Here is a 14,459-nt window from a genome sequence, read left to right on the forward strand (position 1 = left end):
TTAGGGCTCATTTCAGTGTGAAAACAAAAGATCCTACGCATCTTGGGAATGAAGCCATGTTCAAGAAGATCTCTAAGTAAATCACATAGCATACTGCTAAAAAAATCAGTCTGTGAAAAATATAACCTATGAAATGAAAACGTTTAAGAAAATGTGCATATTCTTGGTATTGATGCATTAACAAATTTAATTGACTTAATGCCTGACTGGTCATTCATATCATCCCTGTTACCAAAATTCATTAGATTAAAATTCCATTTAAACAATTCAGTTCCATGCTTTATGTTTACACACAAGAAACTGTATTTTATGTTATCAAATACTGAGCATTCTAAAACTTTAAATCTAATTTTTCCTAAATCAAGACACAGAACTGAAGGAAAGGACCTTTATCTACAGGTGTTTTTGTTTTTTTTTTTTAATGACAAAGTATTATGTTAACAAAGTTGGTGATATTAAAAGGTATACTATATTTTTATAGACGGCATGTAAAGGAGAAATGAATTTGCAGCTCATTGAAAAATTCTTTTAAGTGCCAAAGAATGACACCAATTGTTTTTAATTACTTTCATTTTATAAAAAAAATATTTCCTGAAAGTCAATTACTAAATATCAGGAATGTATTATATTTGGTCATTATTTAAAACAAACAAAGGGACACCTGAGAGGCCCAGTCAGTTAAATGTTGGACTCTTGATTTCAGCTAAGATCATGATCTCAGGGTCCTGGGATCAAGGCCCGCATCAGGCTCCCCGCTTAGCAGGACATCTGCTTGGCTCTCTCTCCACCTGTCCCTCCCTCCTCTCTCTTTCTCCCCCTCTTGAAAACAAACAAACAAAAATCTAAAGTAAAAGCATAGTAGAATGTAAGTAAAAAACTAGAATGGGAAAGTATTCAACTCAAAGGAAGAATGAGAGCAATCTAAATATATGTATTTATTTAATCTAAAATATATTTGAGGTTCTTAACAAAACCTAGCTTAAATGTATTTATGAATTTACCTACCAACACAGTTCAAAGATGTTATCTCCAGAAGTTCAGGCTAGCGCTTCATAGTGAAAGCTTCTTCTAGACTTTCTATAGTAATATTTAAAAATTCATCATTGAACACTACATCAAAAACTAATAATTTTTTTTTTATGTTTGCTAACATAAATTAATTAATTAATTAATTAAAAAAGGGAAAATCTTACAGATTCTACAGAGTATGGGCCTCTTCAGAAAGGCTTACCTCTTTGCTGGTAAAAATGCAATGAATACTCTTCAGGCTTCACCTTAGTTGACCCATCCACAGTGTGGAACAACAGTACTTCCTTTTCCCTGAAACTCTCCTTCTTCCTCAGTTTTTATCTCACTCCGCACCCCATTCCCTTTCCCTCCTTTGCTACGTCCTCCCCTTTTCCCTTTTGGTGTTCAAGTTCTCATCTTGTGATATACATTTCTGATGGGAAGTTACACCAGTTTTCATGGTTTTAAGTACCATTTACACATTGTAAGTCTCAAAATCTTATTTATAATGGAGACCTCTCTTCTATGCTCCAGACACGCATATCCAACGTATATGGTCATCTTTATCTGAACGTTCCATAAGCTGGTTCTCTTAAGCCTGCCTCCTGCCCCTTCTTTACATTTTCTTCACAATCCTAGCTAACTTCCGCTAAGACCCTGATACTGCCTTGGTTAAGGCCTGCCTTGCTTCTCACTCCGATTTACTGAATATCTTAACTGGACTCCTTGCATTTAGTCATGGCTCCTCTCAATCCACTTCAGAAAGTGATTTTCCTGGAAAGTGAACTTTCTAAAGTATACATTTGATTGTCACTCTGCCTAAACACCTTTGGGATATGTTCTAACTTCTTAGAATGGCACATATAAGGCTATTCATTATAATCTACATACCATCCCATGCTCTGTATTCTAATTGTACTGAACTTCTTACAGTCACTTGAAGGCATCATGTCTTCATGACTCTGTACCTCTGTACCTCTGTCCCTCTGCCCAAGCCAACCTTTCTTAGCATGCCCTTCCCTGCCTTGCTTTCCAGGCTTCCAGAAGGCACAGCTCAACCATAAGTTCCTAGAATATTTGGACAAGTTCCTTGTTCAAACCTTAATTACATTATTATTCTGCTGTGATTACTGGTAAGTAAATTTCTTTCTGTTAGGAGTCTGCAACCTCCCTGAAAACAAAAATTATATCTTACTCAACTGAGAGCATAGTATTTGGTAGATGATCAAGCAGTATATAGTAGATAAAGCTTTTAATATGAAACTTATTACCATGTACTCACCCAAGAAATTTTGTAGGGAATGATTATTATACCACTCTATAGAGAATTTCAGTTTCATTTACTTCCAACAAATTATTACTCTGCTGGACTAAATATTCTGTGATTAAGTAAAATACTACTACAGAGTAATAAGAAGAGAAAATCTAATTATGAACTGACCCTCTCACTCTAATGCTTGATTTCTCCTTCAAAACAAACAAACAAATCCATTGTGGGTTATGTTTCCCTCAAATTATTAGTCAAATCTCAAAAGAATAAGATTTTTCAAAGTAACCTTCAGTCTCAGACACCTAACAATTTTAGTTACTAATTTTTACAAAGTCTGAGAAACAAGTACATTAACATAAATTACATTACTTTCCTATTTCTGTCATAATTAACTGGATTATATGCATTCAAAAATAAATTTGGGAATCTGCTGAACTCATTTTCTTCTTTAACAACTTAAAAAACATCATCATGGTTTATCATCTTATCATTATTTTTTCTAAATATAAGTGATTTATGACATTCTTTTGAAATTTTCCCAGCAATTTTTAGTACCTGAAAAAGAGGACCTATGTCCACATCAAAACCAAGATCAGCAAATCCTGTAGCGATAACTTTTGCTCCTCTGTCATGTCCATCTTGTCCCATTTTTGCCACAAGAAGACGAGGTCTGCGACCTTCACGATCCTTGAATTTATTTACCCTAAGAACATTTCAAAATACAGCAGTTATTAAAAGTAATAATAAAATAAATTTATAAATTGTTAATTGTCCAAAGATAAGATATAAGAACTATAATTTATTCACAGCAAATCCTTCAAGTTTATTTAAAAATATTTTTTTGAATCTGTTTACTCATATTTTGTGAAGATCTCTATTTTAAATTGAGAATTCCATTAAAGCTTGGGTATGCTTAACACATTTCCCTTAGAGGAAAATCTGCAAGATGGCACAACCAATAAGCCCGTAACACCTGAGAACATCACAGTGAAGCAAGATGAGGAAATGACAAGTTTTCACCTTCATAAGCCAGTCTCCAGAGTAAAATATGCATAAATATTTAAATATAACCTAAAAGGTAGCTTTCAGAGATTTTTATACAAATGGGACTCACTGGTTGCTTTGAACTGCCTGTATCTCACCTACTCATTCGCAAGTGTGAACTTCTCCAAGCTGACTGCAATGTGGTACTTTCTAATGACATATAATCAAAATATCTGTCTGCTTAAATCAATAAATTCATACCCCATATGAAAAAGTACTACATTTGTTTTTATTAAAAGAAAAAAAAGTTTCATTTTGATGACTCTCACCTTAGATGTTTTGATATTTATCTCATAACTAGTGATACAAAAAGAGGGAAACTACAAAGGTTGAGAAAAAAATCAGGAAGCTACATTTACACCTTGGAACTATGACCAATTTCTATTAATTTATATTTCCTAATCATGTTTGACAGTGCTATTTACTGTTAGTTCAGAGAGTTTGATTTTAATTTATGCATAGATGGCAACCAAATACTTATTTTCATATAATAGGAAATTATTTTATAATTATTTAAACAATTATACAGTTTAAATAAACTTAGGAAAATATGAAAGTATACTATAATAAGGAGACTGAAATATAACCACCCGGGGATATGAAGCAGTATCAATGTTAGTTAAAAAAAACATTTGATTTAAACGAGAAACTCCTAATGGGAACTATGATGAAAATTTAAAATATTATATTAGTAAAACTACAGACTAATAGGAAAGTCAGTTCAAATATTTTCCAAATGGTATGTGAGAAAAATAGGTCCAAATTTGATTCATAAGGATTATGTTAACAGAAAAGACATTCTGGTGAAAGAAATCTCACATATTACCTCTTGACAGCATATGATATCTCTTTACTTTCTCCAAATTCCTGGCGATAGGCTCCACTCACCATACGATCATTAGCTTTATGTTCACCAAACACCTTTTTCATAGCATCTGTGATTTCTCCAACTGTACATCTAAAATATTAAAATAATAAAATAGAGGTTTTTTAACATCATCATTTGAGATAAAAATATTTACTTAAATATTCAATATAATTAGATATACATTATTACCTAAGTAAAATATATGCTACCAAAAATCTTATGGTATTCATCTTTCTCTGACCGACTTATTTTACTTGGAGTATTTTTTTACTGCATTGATGAAAGCATCTTTCCTCAGAATAGTAATAAAAAATGATTCGGGATGCCTTTATACACAATACTCTCTTTTTAACATTTGTTAACTAAAAAATAATGGAATGACTTAAAAAACTATAAGTAGATAAGCATGAATAATTTACCACCTAACAATACAAATAGGCAAAGGGAGCAAGATAGCAAGATTCCCACTGATACTTTTTTTCTTTCTTTCTTTTTTTTTTTTTTTTCTTTGAGAGAGAGAGAGCGAGCGAGCGAGCAAGGCTTAGGGCAGGGGGAGAGAGAGAATCTTTTTTTTTTTTTTTTTTTTTAAATTTACCTTGACTTTTTTTTTTTTTTTTTAAGATTTATTTATTTATTTGACAGACAGAAATCACAAGGAGGCAGAGAGGCAGGCAGAGAGAGAGGAGGAAGCAGGCTCCCCGCTGAGCAGAGAGCCCGATGCGGCGCTCGATCCCAGGACCCTGGGATCATGACCTGAGCCAAAGGCAGAGGCTTTAACCCACTGAGCCACCCAGGCACCCGGGGAGAGAGAGAATCTTAAGCAGGCTCCACATCCAGTGTGGAGCCCAATGCAGAGCCTAATCTCACAACCCTGACATCATGGCCTGAATTGAAATCAAGAGTCAGATGCTTAACTGCCCAGAGGCCCCCTCCTGCTGATACATTTTGATAGAAAGTAAGTCTTTTAGCATATTCCATTCATTGTTTACTAATTCATTCAACAATTACTGAGTGCCTAATATGGGAAAAGTATGGTAAGTGCTAGACATACGATGATAAATAAGACTTGGAGGGGGAGATACTGCTCTTACAGAGCTTATCATCTAGTCAGGGGACACAAACAATACACATGAACACAAATGAATGAATAAGAATTTCATGTGATAATAAGCACTATGAACACACTAGAACAGGTGAAATGGGATCTCTGGGAAAGCTAAAGATGCTGAAGACATGAATATTTAACTTTAGAACTAAAACCTAAATGATGAGAAGGAGAAACTCAAGGGAGCATAAGGGGGAAAACCGTTTGAAAAAGAAAGTACTAAATGCAGAGGTTCTGAGAGTTAGAAAAACATGCTCTTTGTTCTAAAACTAGAACAAGGACACTGGGGACACAGCCTAATGAAGGAAGTAGAATAAGGTGAGGCCAAGGAAATATGCCAGATTCGTATTTTACAGAATCTTGGAGGCCACGGTAAGATTAGGTTTTAATTTAAAAGCATGGGAGACCATTAGAGGACTGTAAGCAGGTAAATTTTTTTTTTTATTTCTTTTAAGAAATAAAAACTGTAAAACAAATAAACAAATCCAACCCACATACTATTTATTCTACCCCTTAAGCACTTAAAACAACATATTAAAAAGAAAAGGTTATTATATTAAGCAATAAATAACAAAAGCAAAAATAATTCACTTAGTGACATTATGTATTGGGAGAAAATTTTCTGTGGTTTATTTGCTTTTCTGCATGTCCTATGAGACAAAGCACTGATTGCCCTTTATTTTTGACTGTCTATTCAAAGTTAACTACACAGTGAATAGCTTTGGAAGACAGAGAAGCCTTGTCAACCTCTGAACAAAGAGTAGGTTTGTTTACTGTCAAAAATAAAAATGTTTCCCTATATTTGAAAGTACATTAAACTTCTCAATCTACAAATAAGTGACATGGGTTCATTACAATAGCTTAAAATGTCCCAAGCCATAGGGAAATTAAAGTATTAATATACTTTATTAATGCACTAATATATAATGTAATAATAATATAAATATTAATAAATAAATATAAAATATATTTAAATATATAATATATAAATACATAAATATATAAAAATAAACATATAAATACATATATTTAAATATATACAATATAAAATAATAAATAAATATAAAATAATATAATATAATAATAATATGCTAATAAAGTTTTAATATACTCTCCACCCACCCTAGTGGGAGTGGTGAAGGAGGCTTAATGAGTTTTTCCTCTGAAGGGCTTCAGCAAGTTTTTCTGTAATTTCTTACTGCAAATCTTGAAAGGCTGGCTCATCTTTTCTCATCTATAATTCTTCTGACCCTTTCCCAAACCTTGTTAGAAAGATGTAATAACCAGTGTAAACAGAAATTTCAGCCAGCTGCATGGATGCATTAATATAGGACCTATTCAATGATTTTTAATACATCTTTAAGAGCTCCACATGCCTACAGGACAGTGGCACTTAGAGTATCATGAATAGCACTCTATCTGCTCAAACCCTGGTGATATCCAAATACTGTACATGAATAAAATGTCTTCGGGAACCCCACTGTTTGGCTGCCCGGCTGCACTATGTCCTGCACCACACTGTGGAGCATGGGTTCCTAGGGCTCTCAGCATGCCACCTTTCACCTAGAGAGGGAAAGGGGAGAGCTTAAGCATGTTTCCTGCTCAGAAAGGTTTCATGATGCCCTTGGTGAAGAACATATGTAGGTCATTTATAATTCATTACCATATAGCTGCTAAAATAACAGACCTCCAGCTTTTCTCTGGAGATGGGAAATGAGCACATGTACCTGAACAGTTCTCACTACCCTATTTTGCTAATAACAGAATTTGACAAAAATCAATCACTTTTGCTGTTTTGTTCATATATTTGCAGAAATACTTAGATCTACATTAGGTAGTTACTAGTGACCTGAGGGTATTTTCCCTTGTAAGATGGACTTTCTCAAAACAAGATGACTTCATACTTGATATATTTTAAAAGTTAATGTTTCATTTTTAAATTTTAAGGAGAGTAAAGCCTCTTAATGTTTACATGCTTAAAAAAAGACATGAATATTGTAAGTACGCTGATATTTAAGAAAAATAAAAACTAGCTTCATTTGAGTTTTCAATATACTCGTTTAGGCTCACATGGTTTATACGATCAACCTTTCATTTAAGCACACTTTGAGAAGCAGGTCAACTTCTGGTATTTGGCAATCTCCAAACTTAAATACCCTCACCTTGCACGAGTTGCTTCCACTGCAAGAGCCAGAATATTCCCATCTCCACTGGCAGCACATTCAGTCAGTGCAGCAAGACACCGTTCAGCCAAATCTTGATCCCTGCTGGATTTGACCTTAATAAAAAGGTCAAGAAAAGGGACAATGTTCATGAATAGAGAATAAAAGAGAGATCAGGAAATCAGACACTGATACTACATCACACAGAAATTGTTCCATAATCCTAAACTCAAAAACAAAAGGAAAAAAAAGGAGAGAATAGTATGTATCCTAGGACTGATACTCATTCAATGTATTCATTCACTCATTCAATAAACATTTAAGGATTTCCTAAAATAATACTGAATTCTGCATAATTCTGATAAATCAGAAACAAGTAGGGCAATAATAAATAATAGTGGTGACTCTACTTAGGCTCTACTTATGTAACAAGACCTCAAAAACAAGTAGATGTTTTACATGCGTAATTTCAAAGACACACTACAGAGTAAGAGTCACAAGGAAGAAAAAATGATAATAATAGATTACAACTTAGAGAATACTTCAGTTATATGTTGTTTTCCTTTGTTAATTAACAAATATATTGGTAATAATATGTATGTATATGGTTTTTCTTTACTTAAAAATAACCCAAAGAGGAGCGCCTAGGTGGCTCAGTCAGTTAAGCATCGGACTCTTGATCTCAGCTCAGATCTTAATCTCTGGGTTGTGAGTTTAAGTCCCAAGTTGGGCTTAAAAAATAAAAATTAAAATAATCCAAAAAGAGAAAAAAAAAAGACAAGAGACAGTGAGAAATACTGCAGGAGACAAAAAGACAATGAAAAGCATGGTAAAAAACTTTTCCTCTCAGGTCTTGCTCTACCTTGCTCTACCAACAACCTGCCTAAACAAAGTTATCTAAAATCCAATTTCTTACAAGATTACACCATCTATAAAAGAGTCTAAAATATGATACTGCTCAAGATGCTACTAAAATTATATAATATATATAAGCAGAAGTGGACCAGAAATCTTATACTAAGGGCAAGGAAAAAACCCAACTCCATTATCACTATTGAATTTCTCTCTTGCCTGAAATAAAGTTTAACATCATTTATGGCAAAATGAACTCCTCAAGCAGTGAGGTGCAGAGTTAATAAAAGCCTAAAGTATAAGAGAGGACAAAAGGAGTTTTCCAAATATAATAAAGGTTGAGATTTTTGTGATGACTGAAAATAACATGCTACACCCTAAACAGGACATTGTAAAAAGCATGACAAAAATGAGAGAGGAGTCCTTATCTCCTCATTAAGGGTGAAATGGAAATAATTTCATTAAACATCTGCCATTAAAAAAAGAAAAGAAAGGTGATGGTTGTGCATTCAGTCTAACCAAACAAACTCTTAGACTCCTAAAGAACATCTACACTGAGGGAAAAAAAAGTCAGATCTTAAACTACCACAGGGAAAGTAAACCAATGAAAACCATTAAAGATCGCTAAATAATGTCAAATTCCTTACCTTAGAAATAACAGTAATTATAAAAGCCAAAGATTAAGAGACCACAGTAGCTTCTCACAATAGAAATATATGTTACGACTATAAGAATATGTTTCATCTTAGCATTTCATATACTTTGATTCATCTTGGCAAGAAATCAGAAATAAAATTAATACTCTAGTTTCAATCAAAATAAATATGTTTCATTTATAAACTGTATCTTTCTAAAGCACCATTAAAATATATTTGAGTTAAAAAAAAAAACAGAAAAAAAATGATACTTTCATAGTAGTATCAGAAATCATGGTCTGGTGGAAACAAATTACAGTGAAAAGTCCTGGGTTCAGATACTCGGAACTTAATTTTGTTTTTAATAGTGAGTGAGTATCATAATCATTTAAGCCTTTGTTTTAATCTGTAAATAATGGCAGGTATTATTATTAGAGTGATTTTTAATAACAATATGTAAGTTTCACAGATGCAGTTGTCATGATTTAAAACATGAATGTTTGGTGTCAACAGACAGATTTGAGTCTTGGCTGTTCAATTATTTACTCCTAGTAAGTTTCTTAATCTCCCTTATCTTTAATTTCCTTAACTTCAAAATGTTGGGATATAATACCCACCTCATGTGGTTGTTACAAGGATTAAGCAAGACAATGTAAGTGCTTACACAGTGCCCAGAAGACAGAAAGCACTCAAAAAATGATAGCTATTATTACCTTCTTGAGTTTTTCAATCTGTTTGTTACGCACTGAAGTATTATCAATCGCCAGAACTTCCACAGATTCTTCTTTTTCCAACTGGTACTTATTTACTCCAACAATTATTTCAGAACCTATTAATTTTCCAGAGGAAAATAACATATAGATTCTATTCATAAATAATTGCCTAATAGTAATGCTCTGATCATCACATACTTTTCTTATAAGCTTAATATTTTTAAGTAGTATTCTTAAATCTTTTTAAAATTTTATTCATTTATTTAAAAGAGAGAGTGAGTGAGAGAAGAGAATGAGCAGAGGGAAAGGGGAAAGCAGACTCTCCTGCTGAGCAGGGAGCCCTATGTGGGGCTCAATCCCAGGACCCTGGGATCATAACCTGAGCCAAAGGCAGTCACTTCACTGACTGAGCCACCCAGAAGAGGCAGTATTCTTAAATCTTAATGAAACTTCAATATACATCAGTAAAGCAAATCCCAATAAAACGGGGGTGAAAGGGGAAAGAACAGATAAGTATCAGAATCTCTGTAAGGAAGGACTTTTATTATGCTCCTACATTATATGCTTCCACAGAGCTTCTGATAAACCCTCTTTTAACACTACAAAATTAAAATAGTAATAGCAGCTACATCAAGATTTTTAAGGAAGAGGATTAACATTCAATAGCATTTCAAAGTTTTCTTGAATTCTTTTACAGCCAATCACTTTTAACAAAAAAGTACTTTTAAAATTTGTAAGTAATAAACCAGAATTAAAAAGATATTTCCTTAACACAGTAAAAAATATATTTAGCCTCAAACTATCAGATTATTACTGTATCTAAAGACATCTTGCCACCCACCCCGTCCTCGTATTTCCTTTATAGAACTCACCACAATTTATAATTATCTTGTTTATTTGTTTACTTGTTCTTTTTCTCTCTTACTAGAATGTAAGCTCTGAGGGTGGAGAGAGCATATTTGACCTATTCACAGTTGTAAGCACAGTGCCTCAAATGCTAAATACTAAAAGTGTTGACTGACTGAATGAGTAAATAAATACTACAATGCAAAGCACAATGACCAATAATAATACCATCTTTAAAATGCTGGAGATACCCACCTACACACGTCTATATACACAATGGGCATACCTCCACACATACTCTACATATGCTTACCTGTGTGCACCCACGCATGCAAAACTACAAACAGGGAGAGAGATGAATGGATGGATGGATGGATAGAAAGACAGACTCAGATGAGTCTCAGATGAGAAACATTCTATCCAAGTTTCATTTTTCCATTATCTTTGTTTGATAACTCAGATGTGTTTTCTTCAAATAGAAATTAATATTTCTTTTTAAACATTGGATTTCACACATAAACGTTTTCATTTTATCTTACCAGAATCTATTCTCGCTTGCCTTCGGGCAGCACATTCTTCAATTCGAAGTTTAGGTATTCCTTCTGCTACAGCTTTGGCCATTCCACCCATCTCTTCAATTTCATCAATGAGCTAATAAGAAAAATAGATTAATAAAACTGGAAAAGAATATAAAGATATTTTTATAAACTATACAAATTAGTTATTTCACATAAATACTAATATTAATAAAGTAATAAGCTATTTTAGTGGCAAGTTTAATGCTTTGTAAGAAAAGAATCAAGTAGACTTCAAGAGCATTAATTAGAAATCCTACAACAGTTAGGGGTGCCTGGCTGGCTCAGTCGAGGAGAGCAGGCACCTCTTGATCTCAGGTTTGTGAGTTTAAGCCCCATGTTGGGTGTAGAGTTTTCTTAAATGAATAAATAAAAACTAAAAAAAAAAAAAAAGAAAAAGAAAGAAAGAAAAAGAAATTCTACAGAGTTAACAATACACTATTATGTATTTAAAAGTTGCTAAGAAAGATCTTTTTTTTTAAGACTTTATTTACTTATTTGACAGAGAGAGATCACAAGTCGGCAGAGAGGCAGGCAGAGAGAGAGGGGGAAGCAGGCTCCCTGCCAAGCAGACAGCCTGATGTGGGGCTCGATCCCAGGACCCCAGGATCATGACCTGAGCTGAAGGCAGAGGTTTTAACCCATTGAGCCACCCAGGCGCTCCAAGAAAGCAGATCTTAAGAGGTCTTATCACAAGGAAAAAAAATTTGTAACAGGCATGGATACTAACTAAACTTATTCTGGTAATCATTTCACAATTCATACATATATAAAATCATCATGTTGTATATCTTAACCTAACACAATGTTATATGTCAGTTATATCTCAATTAAAAAAAGAAATTATGTACTTAAAGCTACTTGAAAAGAAAACAGAAAAACTAAGATGTAGATTCTGGAAAAGAGAACCTCACTCAAGTCTTGGGAGAAAACTAAAAATAACAGCAATTCTCTCATCTTTATTTTTAGTCACATAAGTAAATAAATTCTTGGTCACATAAATAAGTATTCTTTAAAAAGTATATTTCAAAATGCAATTTTATTTTTTATTTGAGCAGCAGAATAATGATGTAACTCCATCTTATTGATACCTGGGAAGATCTAAACTTTAATTACAGCCTCATATATACATATATATGTATATATGAGATGGTGGGAAAAAAATGGTGGAAGGGTATGTGACTTTGCAGAAAGGAACAAAGTTAATTTTTTTTTTTTCTGAAGAAGTCAAGAAATAAGAATTCATGTTGGATATAAAAGAGGCCAAAGGTAAGATAGGAGGCTAAAAAGATGGGGGACTACTTTAGAATTTGCAACTACCCCTCTCCCATTCAGTCAAGAGACCCAAAGTTTAGTGCTTGAAGAAAATGGACCAAAGTTTACTTTGGTAAACTTTGTAGAAACAAACAGAGTAGAATGAAGACATTTTCGAACACCCAAAGTTTCATATAAGTCATCTCCCACGTACCACTTTTAGAGGAGGTTCCTATGCGGTATGCTTCAAGACAACAAGGGATAAATCAATAGAGGTAGACAAAGGATTCGAGCTGCAGATTCAACATAGCAGAGACAAAAAGAATTCCCAGGATAATGGCAAAGGAAAGTCAAGTACAGAAAGAGGCATGGGTAAGATGTCTTGTTGAAATAAAACCTGCATTCTGAATAATAACACTAAAGACAAAGGCACACAGAGAAAACAGACAATATAGGATATAGAAGGAAACTTCAAAAAAATAATTAATATCCTCAGAAATAATCAGATTCCGTATTAATGAAACAAGTAGTATAATATACAAGGAAGAAAACACAAAAACAAAAATGAGCTTTTGAAAATTACAAATATGATCTATGAATTTTAAAGTAAATAGAAATTTAAAGTTGATGACTCCAAGAAAACAAAACATAATCTCATGGATAAGTTATAGAACAGAGAGGAACACCAGGGTACCTAAGGAGGTCCTTACCCAACAACTATGAGTTCTAGAAAGAGAAATCACAGAAAACTGGCAGGGGGGAAATTATCAAAAAAGTAATACAAGACAATTTCTTAGGGCTATGATAACATGAAAAATGGGGGAGATAAAAAATGCCCACCAAAGGTCTCGTGAAATGCAGGAAAAAATAAACACACCAAAGTCTAGCAACTCAAAAGTTGCTAGAGATCCTGCAACTGTTAGAAAGTTCCTGAGAGTGAAAATAGCATCAGATTTCTAAACAGAAATAGTGGAAGCTAGAATAAAATGCAAGGATAAAAAGTAGATCAATGTTTACACACTCACAAATGAAAATAATTTCTAAGTCAGACTATCCATCAAATACCAGAGTAGAATGAAGACATTTTCGAACACCCAAAGTTTCATATAAGTCATCTCCCACGTACCACTTTTAGAGGAGGTTCCTATGCGGTATGCTTCAAGACAACAAGGGATAAATCAATAGAGGTAGACAAAGGATTCGAGCTGCAGATTCAACATAGCAGAGACAAAAAGAATTCCCAGGATAATGGCAAAGGAAAGTCAAAGGCCACAACAGTCAGCACGTCTAAAGAGAAATCAGCTGAAATCAAATGAGAGCACGGGAGGACTTCAGAAAGATATCTACTATTGAGATATAATTTTATTGGTAGTAGTATCAGACAAGAGAAAGCAGAGGTAAGAATCAGCTAAAATACTAAACTACCATACTACAAAGCAATAGATAATGCCTAAAATTGATGGATAGACCTAGCATACATGTTTAATTCTAAAATATGGAGATAAAACAAACAAAAAAGATGTATTGATTCAAGGAAGTGGGAAAAAAGCAAGGAGAAGACAAAGGACTGCTTTTTTATATTAATAGCCTTTTAACACAGTCTTTTTAACTCTTTGAAAAAAATATTTAATACAAATACAAGTATATTTTTAAATTATGTTTCTATTTGTATACTATTAAAGTTGAATCTTAAATTTCTTCTCATTTTATAAATCTTGATATAAATCTATAAATAATTTGATTTTTAAATCAAAATATTTATAAATCTTAATAAATCTGTGAATCTTAGAACCCAAGTTTTAAAGAAGAGAAACTGACCTTCAAGGCAGCCTCATAAACATCATTTGTGAGAGATTCCATCATATAGGAACCTCCCCAAGGATCAGCCACTTTGGGAATCCCAGATTCTTCTTGAATAATGATCTGTGTATTCCTGGCAATTCGAGCGCTTTTCACAGTTGGCAAGCCCAAGGCTTCATCAAAAGAATTTGTGTGCAAAGACTGAGTACCTCCAAACACTGCTGCCATTGCTTCTACTGTAGTACGGATAATGTTATTGTAAGGATCCTAAAACATTCAGTGAAAAGCAAAAAGTGAAAACACGGCAACAGTTGATAAAAGATGCTA

At 33.3% G+C, this 14,459-nt stretch overlaps 1 protein-coding gene across 2 annotated transcripts in view; it reads right to left on the bottom strand.

Moving 5' to 3' along the window:
• Positions 1–14,459, bottom strand: part of MMUT (methylmalonyl-CoA mutase) — a 31,200-nt gene that overhangs the window by 3,655 nt on the left and 13,086 nt on the right. For both annotated transcript variants that reach the window (XM_032340215.1, XM_032340214.1), the window contains exons 6-11: positions 14,151–14,399; positions 11,043–11,154; positions 9,658–9,773; positions 7,458–7,573; positions 4,149–4,280; positions 2,834–2,981 (exon numbers count right to left, since the gene is read on the bottom strand). In XM_032340215.1, coding sequence (XP_032196106.1) covers positions 2,834–2,981; positions 4,149–4,280; positions 7,458–7,573; positions 9,658–9,773; positions 11,043–11,154; positions 14,151–14,399 — 873 coding nt within the window. The remainder of the gene's footprint in view (positions 1–2,833; positions 2,982–4,148; positions 4,281–7,457; positions 7,574–9,657; positions 9,774–11,042; positions 11,155–14,150; positions 14,400–14,459) is intronic.

This window comes from Mustela erminea, chromosome 4 (assembly GCF_009829155.1).
Source record: "Mustela erminea isolate mMusErm1 chromosome 4, mMusErm1.Pri, whole genome shotgun sequence".
Taxonomy (NCBI): Eukaryota; Metazoa; Chordata; class Mammalia; order Carnivora; family Mustelidae; genus Mustela; species Mustela erminea.